This window comes from Neopelma chrysocephalum, unplaced genomic scaffold, assembly GCF_003984885.1.
Source record: "Neopelma chrysocephalum unplaced genomic scaffold, ASM398488v2 Primary Assembly neopelma1_24, whole genome shotgun sequence".
NCBI classification, from domain to species: domain Eukaryota; kingdom Metazoa; phylum Chordata; class Aves; order Passeriformes; family Pipridae; genus Neopelma; species Neopelma chrysocephalum.
The window spans coordinates 19874378-19886785 of NW_020897693.1; the positions used below are offsets into that span (position 1 = coordinate 19874378).

The following is a 12408-nucleotide window of genomic DNA, read 5'->3' on the forward strand; positions in this document are numbered from 1 at the left end:
TTCTAGAACGCTGTGAAAATTGCATGTGAATATGTTTGAAGTTATGTTTTGTCACACTTGTTTAAGATACTTAATTGAAGTATAGCATTAGTTTAACATCAAAATTTTGTATCTGTCCAGCTTTTTAGATGTCCTTGTATTTTAGCATTTGGCATCCAGTACTCTCCCAGAGACAATGCAGCCTTTCTCTGGAGGAGTTATATCCTTCCCTGGCAGGGAACTCGTTTAGTGATCCAATAGACCTTTTCTATCTCACACTTCTAACATCCTGTAATCACAGAACATTTTGGGATATTTTTCTGTAGTTTCACAAAAGACCTTTGGAATACATTAATGGAAAATAACTCTACAAGATCTACAAGAAAGCCTTTCAAGGTCACTAGGCAGTAAAGTTTTTTTTCAAGAGGAAATTGGCATAAGAGGGTAGTTTCTCTGTCCAGTGAGAAAGCTGTTGAGTTAATGGTTTGAACATAGTCAGAGGTTCAAGGTCACAAAGAAAGGCAGTGAGACAGTCATATGTACAACTCAGTTTCAAATGAAAGAGCACATCAATTTTATTTTCATTCATTAATTAAGAGGAATAATCTTCCTTATTTGTGTCTTTCTCTCCAGGCTATATTGGAGAACAATCTCCCCTCTGAAATTGCAAGCAAGATCAACTTAGTGGACCTTGCAGGCAGGTAATAATATATTGAGGGGCAAAGAGGTAATTTTATTCATGTTCCAAAAGTTCCTAAGTCTCTAATCTTAGCTATGCATTTCAGTGAGGAACATATGGTTGTGCTAGATGTGACAGAGAACAGAAAAATGGAAGTCGTGCTGAAGAGTTTTAGAACAGAACTTTTTTTCCCCTCAAGAACGTGAATTGCCATGCATGTACGAACAGAGAAAGCAGAATTGAGGGGACTTTTGTACTGAACCAGTCTACCCTTGCAGAGTTGTGAAATGTATGGGTTTTTTTGTTACATTCAGAACCACTATGATTGGGTTGCCCAGTTCAGACTTGAGTTTATGTTTTTGGTGGGTCTTTAACAGAATCTTGCACCAATAGCCTTTGCTCCTGGTTGTTTGGACTTTTTGAAATAGAGGGCAATATGAAGTATTCAAAGAATTTAGTTTTTTAATTGCAAAGCTCAAAATTTATATTTTCTTGTATTTCTTGAAAATACATGATGTTTTCATATCAACTGTACATTCATAATTAATCATTTTTGTTTATTTTACATTGTCTTTTTCATGCTTGCATGCTACAGTGAAAGAGCTGATCCCAGTTACTGTAAAGATAGAATTACTGAAGGTGCCAATATTAACAAGTCATTAGTGACACTTGGAATTGTCATATCCACTTTAGGTAAGCCCATCAGTTCTTTATATTGAAGGGCATGATAAAAGCACATGTTGTGTCTTAATGTTTATTTTTATTTACAATAAAAAGCTGCACAGAGCAGCTGTGATGTCTTCAAAAACTGTCGTGACATCTAAGAAAATTAAATAGCCATGACAGGGAAAAAAATAACCCCTTTCCTGAGTTCTGTGGTATTTCTCCTTCAGCACAAAATTCACAGATGTTCAGCAGCTGCCAGAGCATTAACACCATAGCAAGCGAAGGGGAGAGCAGTCATGCAGACAGTCCTTCCACAGGCAGCGTCAGTGGGACCAGGCGGCCGGCTTACATCCCATACCGTGACTCCATCCTCACCTGGCTTCTGAAGGATAGTCTGGGGGGCAACTCCAAAACCATTATGATTGCCAGTGAGTTTGGTTTCTGTTAATTGTTAACATCACTACCTTGCATCTTTAATATACATCTCTACTGCAGTGAGAAGACAGCTATACCACTTAGAATCTGTCCTTGTAAAGATTTTCATAAATACTTCATAGAATACTCCAGGAAATGAAAAGGCAGCTGATTGTGCATAAGGTTAAGAGTTTCCTAGGTCATAGCTTTGATTTTAAGTGTTCATTCAGTTATAAATACAACCTTTAGAAGACATTCTCTGTGAGTTTAATGAAATAACCCTAAGAATATTTTCTGGTTTGTTTTTAAGGAAGCAAGAGTAAAAAAAAAATATACTTTTAAAAAAAATTATGGGTTAAACTGATTATTTTTTAAAATTGTCTTTCTTTTCTGATTGTCTTCTGTCTGTAGCTATCTCCCCCGCCAGCTCCAGCTACAATGAGACCATGAGTACTTTAAGATACGCTTCAAATGCCAAAAATATTATTAACAAACCCAGAGTGAATGAGGTGAGGCCTTGAGTTCTGCTTTTCATTTTTGTCCCATTTTGTTACATGTGTTGTTCAAGGTTTATTCAGAATATCTGCTCTATGAATAAAATTCTTACTTCTTTTTTTTCCATGTTAATGACAGCTAAATAAGAGTCTGGATATTACAGAAATAATTTCTTTGATTCCCTACAGTTTAAACCATTTAGAATTTCACACCTATGTTACATTCTTCGTCTCTGTCCATTGAGGTTCAGTCATCTTTCTCTTTGAATTGGTATGACATGTATGTTTAATCTGTGTCTTTATCATAAATAGTGGTAGAGTTACAGATCTGTTATGACTATTTGTTAACATTTAACCTGTTACTGTAAGTGCATAACCCTTGCAACCCTTCCTTCGGCAAGTTAAATGAACACTGTTAAGGTTGCCATCAAGAATTCAAAAGTTAGTATACCAGGCCTAAGGTAGCCCATGTAGTCTCCATTTGTCTTCTTTTTAGTACACAAAAATAATTAAGCCTTTAAATACATGGGAATAACAGTGACCACAGAACCCCGGCTTCATTCATTGCACAAAACAGGCCCGTTCCAAGAATGAACTCTGACTGTATGGCAGATCCATCTGTTCAATTGTGCAGGGGTCTTTCACAGGCTGCACAAGTTAAAAGATGGCAGACTACTGAGGGGAGAGTCAGATGCTGCATTCGAGGGCTGAATTTTGTTGCTGCCCCTGCTATACCATTCTTGTTCAATGCTAGTCCAGATGCTTAAAGCAAACCTTCAATGTGTGCTTTTTTCTCATTTTTCACCCTTACCCCTGGTACACGTTTATTAAATGTGAAAACTTAAATTCTCCCAATCAAAGACATGATATTAAAACAGATTGATTAGTAGTTGTGGAGGTTTTAGACACTTAGAGTGATAAGAACCAGCATTAAAAGTAATCCATGGAGAAATGCATAATTCTGTCTGTCTTCATAGCAAAATTCAAATAACACATAGTAATCAAGATCTACAATCACATATGCTAGAAATATAAAACTCTTGAATTGCTGCTCTCTAACTGAGTATGCTTCACCTGGCCTTCTGCATGAGGCTGCCTTTACATGTGATCAAATAACTTAAGGACTGAATCACAGTGTATCCATCTAAGGCATATCTGTTGAGTTTAGGTTTCAAAAATGTCCTGATTCCAGCATTTCCTAATCTTTATGTCATTGACTTTACAGCTTCAGTAGTATTCTTTTGTGTTTTGGCCTGAGTGTATCAAGATTTTTTTCTGTAGATAAAAGGATAGAATATCAGAGATGTACTTCACTTATTTGCTTTCCTAACAATACTCTGTTAAATATGGGCAGAATTAAACCCTTCTAATCCGAGGTTTCCCAAATTTAATTTGCATTTGTATTACCAGTGCCTTCTGACATCACTAGTGGCAGAAATAGTGTGCTTGGTTTTGTCAACAGCAGTTCTCAACTCTGTGACAGGCTAAAGGCAAGTAAACACTCCTGGGTAAGCCTCTTGTCACATACAAGCCTCCCAGCTGGTGTTCCCATCACTCTCTTCAGCTCTTCAGTCTTCTTCCCTCCACTGCAAATTGATGTGAGCCAAAGTGTCACTGGCAGCCCAGAAAAAATTGATTCTTGACCTAAGAGTTTCCCTGAACTGTCTAAAAAGGTGGTTTCCAGAAAGTGCCAGTGCAGAGGTGCTTACTCTGAGAGTGAGATAAATGCCTCCACACAAGCAGGCAGAAAATTCTTTGTATATCAACTGCAAGAGCTTTTAATACCATGCTTGGTGACATCCTGTCGTAGTCCCCATTAGTCTGATTTTATATATCAGTATTAAATAACAGCATTTTTCTGACCTACTGTAACAATTTTGAAGGCAAATCCTTAAAAGTAGTGATGTGTCCACCTAGTCATGATGGGAACAAATGCTGTGGTAGGTCTGTGTTCAGAAGAGAGATGGAGCAAAATTTATGGGAAAAGAGAACCTATTGAAGCTGGGAATCGCCTACCCCTAGGCAGTACGTCCAAGGGGCCTGGCAGAGTGAAGCAAGGAGTATTGCTGTGAGATTGCCTGTTCTCCTCTCCTCCTGGTTGTTTGAATATCTCTGCATTGACTTCTTTAGCTAGAATTTTTTTAAGAATTTTTTTCAATGGTCTGTGTCTCAATGTTTCAGGATGCAAACGTGAAACTGATCAGAGAACTGAGAGAGGAAATTGACAGGTTGAAAACTATGCTGCTGAGCTTTGAGCTGGTATGTAGCAATGCATCCCCACTGGAACTTTTATGTTACTTTAGGTAGCTACAGTTGCTTACTTTAATCTGATCTGTGTATCTTTCCATGTTTATTGTAACTGGAGGGACATTAAACTGTTGTAAGGGTGATTTTGCAATTGTTATAAGGCTAACTGCATTTCTGTAATTTCTCTGTTTTCTGTTATTATATTGATGAACCTGAAGTATAAGCAGCATTCAAAAGGATTTCTTTGTCTTTTATGGAGTTGGATGGTTTTCCTGTCCGCAAATACCATGAAATAGAAGTATTTTATTTTTAAGGATATGGAAACACCAAAACAGTACAAAATATTAATCATTGATGTAATTTTCCTGTCAGACTTGTGAACTAGTGACCTCAAAAGTATCTTGGAGCTTCTACCCTGCCTGAACGCTCTGTCCCCCAAAAGAACTCGTGAACATCTGTGAACCCTCCCAATACAGATTACATCCCTGGTGTTTTCTCCTTTTGAATAATAATAGTGCCTTGGTTTTCCAAGCCATGGAGAGATTGTTTTGCTGGGAGAGACAGGAACTACAGGATTTATTTGCACAGAAGTATCTCTCTGTTATTGCTTTTTTACCAGTTCTTTACCCAAAAAATTGTATGCAATAGCTAGAGATGTAGGCTAGGTGCTAGAAGGGAGCATGTGTATTTTGTCTTTCCTTCTCCTGAGTTCATCACTTTGGAATGCTGGAGAGTGAACTAATATGCCTGCCAGTTGTGAATAAGGAAACTAACACATAGATCTTGGTGGCTGTTGTTTATATAGAGAAATTCCAGTCCATCTTGGAGTGATGACAGGGATGGAAATCTGACTGAGCTGGTCCTTCAGAATGAAATGAAGGTGTGTATGATTTACTTGATGCTGTAACTATCTGCTGTTTCACTAGGCCAGGGGGATAACACTGCTGAAGTTCTGAAACCACAGTGAAAATGTTATTGGCTTAATCCTATCCTTTTTACTCTGAAAATTCAGGAAACTGACGCCCTAATCCATGTTAAGTGCACTCTACCAATTTATAATGAAAGTCTTGTGTCCTTAATGGGACTTAGTGCACTGTGTATCACTAAGTCTGCACAATCTACTCCTTGTTTGAAAGCTACCTCAATACACCACAGTAATTAATTATACAGAGTCTGTCCCTTCTAAGATTAAACTCCTCCAGTTTATTCAAATGAAATTATTGTGCACTCACTAAAATTACTAAAAAGATTTGGTCACTGGTGACCAGGAAAGGTTTGGGAGACCTTAAGTGTAAGCTTTGCTCAAAACCAGGCAAAATAACTTGTTAGCATGATCGTGCCTCTTTCTGACATTCTGGGAATGAAACTCCAGCAGATTAAACTGGCTTCACTTGGTGGTAGTACAGTTTTTTCCCCAATTTTTTTGTTGCCACAGAAATGTGCTGCAATTAGAAATACACCTGGTTTATTTCTAATTGCAACTGGTGAAAGAATGTTGCATCTAGTAACTGGAAAAAATGTTGATCTTTCTGAAAAAATTTATGAATGAGAAAAATTATTCTGTTAGTAAGTGAAACAGTTTCCTCTCCTATTCTTTAAGATTGAGCAATTGACCAAAGACTGGACAAATAAGTGGACAGACAGGAAAGCCATCATGGAAGAATACAGTGTGGACATCAACAAAGAAAAAGCTGGAGTAACAATAGATTCTAGTTTACCTCATCTAATGGCCATGGATGATGATATCCTCAGCACAGGAGTGGTGCTGTATCATCTCAGGGTGAGATATTGTCACTCATCTTATTTTACTCTTTAATTTGAAAACATTTCTTTTCTTTGGAAATGGAGAGTGGTTAGGATGGCATTACAACAACAGCTATCAAAAAGTGAAGGTCTCAGATCACAAGACATATAATGGGGGAAAAAAGCAGAAAATACATGGAAATGGAGAAGGAAAAGAATTCATATATGAGCTGACCCTATATTCATATACGAATATAAGTTGACCTCTTATGAATGCATGTGCAAAAAATTTGATAATGTATCACAAGCAAAGCAAAATACTCAAATTAGGCACTAGTAGTTTGTCCACAAAGCATGTATGTGTAAACATAAAGGATGGTGCTTAAAGTATACCAGACATAGTGGTCCACATTTTATGAAATATTTGTATACTTAATGACTGGAATAGTCTTTATGTGTATAGATAAAAGTAAACTTTAATAAACACAAGCTCACTTTGCCAGTGACTTCGACATAGTGCTTTTAGCCCTACCAGGTCTGCCAAGTAGATTCCAGGTGTGTAGCATGAAGGATAATTATTTGTTATCCTACTTGAGTAGCTATTTTTGAAGATCAGGTAGAAATCCTGGCCTCATAGATACTATTTTGCTTTGTAGCTGCTCATTTAAGGCAAGGTTTTCACCAAGAAACTTTCATAACATCGTGTCTATATTACTGCACGTTGTGGCATATGACGTGCATAGTTAGGTTAAATAGTTTTAGGGGATTTTTTTTTATTTTAGTAAGTCAGTACTAAACTGGAGTTTAATTTTTTAATGTTGTTTAAATGAATGGAAATTACTGAAATATTTGTGCCGTTTAATGTGAAAGGAATGATGGATGGGCACCTCTACAGAGGTGCACTCATTGCCAAAACGTGTTAAATATGTTTGAAAATCATGTATCTGTCTACTAATAAAAAATCTTTATCCAAAGCTAGGTTTTGTGGTGATTGATATAGTTTAAGACAGAGGATTTTTTTAATTCCTCTTAAAAGTTACAACAAACATTTAAAACAGAAATCATACTGTTCTTTTACCAAGTTGGAAGAGAAACTTGACTAATTTTTCTCATGCCAGCACAAAGAAATTGTACCAGGTAATAATTAGGAACCAAGTAATGATGTCCAGTGCTGATCAACATGCAACTTCAACTACTCAACCCTACATTGACATTAAATGTTTATTAGAAGCAATTGCTACTACTTAAATGTTTTAATGTTATGTGCCATTTTGGAAACAGCAAATGTTTTCCCATACTAATTTTGACAACAACTAAAGTAATTTAAATATATTCATTTCAATGGAGTAACCTGGTTTGAAGGGTCACCTTCTGAAGTCATTCGTGTCTCTATCACACTAACATCTTTGCCCCTTCTTTCTTTGCTCCTAGATGCTGCCTTTTCTTTTCTTTGTGCTTTACATCTTTTAGTCTCTGGTGTCTGTTACCTTCATCTGAACAGCAAGAAGGTAAAACGTTAGCAGTTCCTTACATAACAGGGCTTAAACATATAATAGCACTTTACATTGTACTTTTAGAGAGAGGTCATGGCAGCAGTTTTCAGATCATGTAGAATAAATTTTGTGTTACTCTTTTAGTCTCTTGATATTCCATAATATTAATTGCACTAATCAATGCTGTGACTACACTTAATTTTCTGGCTTTCATTAATAGAAGATACATGTTTTCCTATAAATTAACTGACCTTTTTTGCAAAGCTTAAAAATATGGGATTTCTTTACATTGTTTTAGTAAAAGATGTACTTCATAAACTTTTTTGAAAGTTCTAGTACTCCTGAAAGTGAAGGGGGAAAGCAATCTCAGTCTTTATGATTCTGCAATATATACCTTGGGAATTCTACCCTTAGCCATGAGATACAACCAGAAGAGGGTAACTATATAAAAGCACTTCAACAGATGTAAAGATGTACATGTTAAGGTCAGGTTGTGCAGTTATTTCATCTGAAACGTCTTTCACTTTTTCAGGTAGAATACTCAATATTCAATTGGAAAAGAGTATAAATATTGAAATTATTAGCTCAGTAATAGCATTTAAAAAAATGAAATCAACACGGGCCTGGTTTATGGCTATTTTTGTTTTGTTTTCTCAAGTTGGGTTAGTTTGCTTGTATTGTATCTGTACCCTTGCTCTCACCTGCAGTTTATGGTTGGTTTTAAACTCACCCAGAATCACTCCAACGAACTGAGATACTACTGTGAATTTCATGAGCCAGTACTGCTGTAATACACTTTTTAAAATTAATTTGTATTATCAGAGAGTTATTTCAGCAAGTTGGAAAAAGTTTCTTTTGGAATTACAATAACTATTTCCTTGCTTAGTGAAGAAGATAATTGATAAGGAGATCTTTTAGGAGTTGGTTTACTTCTCTTTGTGTAAAATACACGTTGCTAACTCACTTGATTGAGTGAGGTGAGTCAAAGGACATATGGATCATAAGTTTTCTGGAAGTTGTGGTCAACCCAGGTGGACATTTTGCAGTTGAGTCCACTGAACATTAAACTGGCATGTATCTTGGTAATTACTCCAAAGCAGGGGCACTGGGCACAATCCAGCTTTCAGCCTTTCCAGCAAGGGAAGTCTCAGCAGGGCTTGTGCCAGAGGAGTCTGTTAGTTGGTTCAGATAGCTGAGCACTGTGAGGAGCTGAATGATAACCATTCCCTTTCCCTCCAGTGCAGAAATCCACTGTGATTTATCCATAATTACCCATAACTGCATCATCTTAAACAGCTTCTGTTTTCCCAGCATTCAGGCTTCTGATTACTGCTTCTTGCTTCATCTTTAAATCTAGGTTACAATACGCTCGGAGAAGAGAGCATATTCAATTTATTCTAATATGAATACAAAAATCACATAGTTTACTGTCCATACTTAATTTTAATATGACCCAAAGAGTTGCCACTAAAGTAATTTTAGAGTGTGTTTACTAATCACTTTACCATAACCAAGTATAGTCTCTCTTTAGAATTCAGAAATTATTTTGCTTTGATTTCCTAGGAAAAAGTGTAGAACTGGTAACAGAAAGTAATAGACAGGTGGTAAATTGATTGGCTTCTTTTGGTATTTTTTTTTCCTCCTGGTATTGTTTAAATTACTGGTATTTGCAGTGTACCATAGAAATACTGTATTCTGTAGACTTTTGTTCCTAGGCAATTCCTTTCATTGAAGTTATTGAATCTTCAGGTTTGAGAACTTGCCGATATACCATAAGCACTAAGAAGACTTTTCATAGATGTCATTTAGTTTTCAGAAAAAAGTTCTTCCTTAGTAGTTAGATTGAAGAATTCATAAACTATGACAAAGTGCCCTTACAAATTAGGAATTCTACGACTTTTGTATCTGAAAAGCCTAGTTAAGTGAATAATCATTTTGCAGCTTCTTTCTTTCTCCATGGATATTTATTAAAAGCATACTCTCTTTTCTACAAACAATAAGTCTCACTATAAAAGTTCAAAGCATCAGGATGTGTGTTCATATTTAAAATATTTGTCTCAAACACAGTCCAAAAGTCATCTATTAGGAGTTACTTCATCTACAGGAGTCATAGAAGCTGACATAGCTGCATGATGAGAAGTAATTACAACACTAGGGGGGACAACAGACTGAAGCATTACCAATTACATAGTGTTTGCTTCAAACAATGCAGTCATTGAGAGGCAATTTATTTCAGGTGTTTGCTAAGATGCTGTACCAAAGCTTTTTTAATTAGTATATATAATCCACTTTCCTCAACCAACTTTTAAATTAGTTCTTTTCTTGTTTTAGGAAGGAACAACCAAAATTGGAAGAAGTGATTCAGACCAAGATCAAGACATTGGTAAGAGAATGATATTACAAATTATTTTATGATACCGTCAGGTCAAACCAAGAGGTTTACATTTGTCATGTGTAATAGATAGGTAATGTTTGTTTGTCAATTTCTTTGCAGAAGAAGGTAAATAGAAGAGACTAATTGTTTAAGTTGGCTAAAATCTGTTATTTTTTGTTTAAGAGTCTGAGAAGTCAGTGGTGTTGACCTGATTGAGATGTCTTCAGAATTTTCTTCCCACTTGTGAAATACTACACTAGAGTTTAAAAATATCTTCATTTAACATCCAAATCCTCATATATTCTATCCTAAACTAGTGGCACAAGTGATCGTGAGACATTGAAAATGCTTTTCAACTCTACTTGAACAGAGTGTTTTAGGTATAAAATTCAAATTATTCAGAATATCTTTTATTTAATTTAATTTCTGCTTTTAATTTTAGCAGTCAATCTCAAGAGCTAGGTAATATGATAGAGAACTGAAACTTTATACTGAAATGGAAACCTTGTAAAATCTCAGCTTTGGTTAGGTTCTGCTAAGCTTGGTTAAGTTTGATTATTTTCTGCCAGTAGATTAGTAAAATATAAAGAGTAAATTCCATAATGGCATTAAGAAAATACAGCACAATAGAAGAATTTGCACATCAGCTCACAAATTAGAAAGCGATGTATAGTTTTCCAGAACCAGAAATAAAGAAACAATCTCACTATTTTCAATAATGAGTTTCAATAATAAGTTTTTTCTGTGACCGAGTACTTGACTAGCAGTCAAAGATGGCAATTTAATCTCCTTGTTCTGCACATGATGTAGTTCTCTGTGCATAGTGTCAAACAGTGAGTGGTACTCTATCCTGAGGAAAATAACCCAACCTCTTCAACAGGTGAGATAAATCTATACACTGTAGTTTTGCAGGGACAGTGGATTGAAAGGAATCATTGTATGATAGACAACAACTGTGGGATCGTGACCCTGCGACCAGCTCCAGGTGCACACTGCTGTGTGAATGGATGTGAAGTCACTGGATCATGTCGTCTGTCACAAGGTAAGATTTGGGTTTTTTCTGTGAATGCTATGTTATAATTAATTTACCACTGGATTTCACAGATAAGGATTTATGGAATTTGAGCAGATCTAAAAAAGTTATCTCTCAGTCAGCTAGTGCTGCCCAGGTTTGATCCATGGCTAGAGCTTCCAGATTGGAACAAATAAATTAACTGCCCCACAGAAATAAAATTAAGACATTGGTGAAAATATTCTGACTCCTTTTGGCAATAGTAGTCTGTAGCCTTCTGAAAAGGGAACACCTATATGCAGAGGCACTATAGTGTAAAGTAGTGGAGACTGGCTCTAAGCCAGCTGACCACTAAAGGGATTTTTTTGGCAATTATGTAACATGGTTGAAATGACCTTCAGCTTTTTCACAGTGTATTTAGGTAGAGGCTACAAGCCACTAAGTCATAGGTGATGATGAATAAATTCAGAATAAATGGATCAGGCTGCCATATTTTGAGGTTGTTTTAAATAACAATTCAACTTCTGTGAAGTTGCAGTTATCTAGATTCTTAAACAGACAGTGTAAAAACAAGTCTTCAGTGGTGGGTTGGTTAAGTTTTTGGTATGAAGTCATGCTGGCCTTTAATGTGAACAGGGAATTTACTGTTATGTTTGGTTTGCAGAGATCTCCAAGATTAGTTTGCTTGGATGCTGTTATTACAGAATGATAATTCTGCCATTCCATAGTGGCAAATTTTAAAAGAGTTCTCTGTTCTGTGATGGTCAGAAAGCTGTTGGTCAGAATTCATTTTTTTAACATACTATTCTGTAGTAGTTTGATGAATTGTCTCTGTAAATGTCTAATTTATTTTTTTTCACAGGGGCCCTTGTTGTCCTTGGCAAGTCTCATAAGTTTAGATTCAATCACCCAGCAGAAGCTGCTATCTTAAGACAAAGAAGATCAGTACGTTCTAAAACTGTATTTTTCTCGCCTAATTTTTCATTTATTTTCCTGGGTTTTTTCTTCTTAAAAGCCAGTCTGATAAAGATAATGTTTCTTCTTGTCATCATATTCACTTGCTTCATTTCCTCCATCTAATGGTCTGTAATGACACTAAACCTTTTGTGGGAGGACACTAGCACTTCTTTCAGATGTGCTTAGCAAAAGATGATGCAGATCCCTTGAATAATTTAGTGTTTCCTATTTCTAGTCATGACTACAGTAGGATTGAATCAAAAAGGCAGAATGCCGCAGCGAAAAGACCAGTTAAGAATCTTTCCACATCAGATAATTTCCTGAATCATCTTCTTTCTCTGTCATTTCAC

General features: G+C 36.1%; 1 protein-coding gene across 1 annotated transcript in view; it reads left to right on the forward strand.

Annotated features, from left to right (window-relative positions):
- The window catches only part of STARD9 (StAR related lipid transfer domain containing 9), a 98665-nt gene that overhangs the window by 50694 nt on the left and 35563 nt on the right, over nt 1-12408 (forward strand). The window contains exons 10-19 of the mRNA XM_027706901.1: nt 613-680; nt 1254-1351; nt 1552-1752; nt 2150-2247; nt 4414-4491; nt 5285-5359; nt 6080-6259; nt 10047-10098; nt 10994-11131; nt 11964-12046. Coding sequence (XP_027562702.1) covers nt 613-680; nt 1254-1351; nt 1552-1752; nt 2150-2247; nt 4414-4491; nt 5285-5359; nt 6080-6259; nt 10047-10098; nt 10994-11131; nt 11964-12046 — 1071 coding nt within the window. The remainder of the gene's footprint in view (nt 1-612; nt 681-1253; nt 1352-1551; nt 1753-2149; nt 2248-4413; nt 4492-5284; nt 5360-6079; nt 6260-10046; nt 10099-10993; nt 11132-11963; nt 12047-12408) is intronic.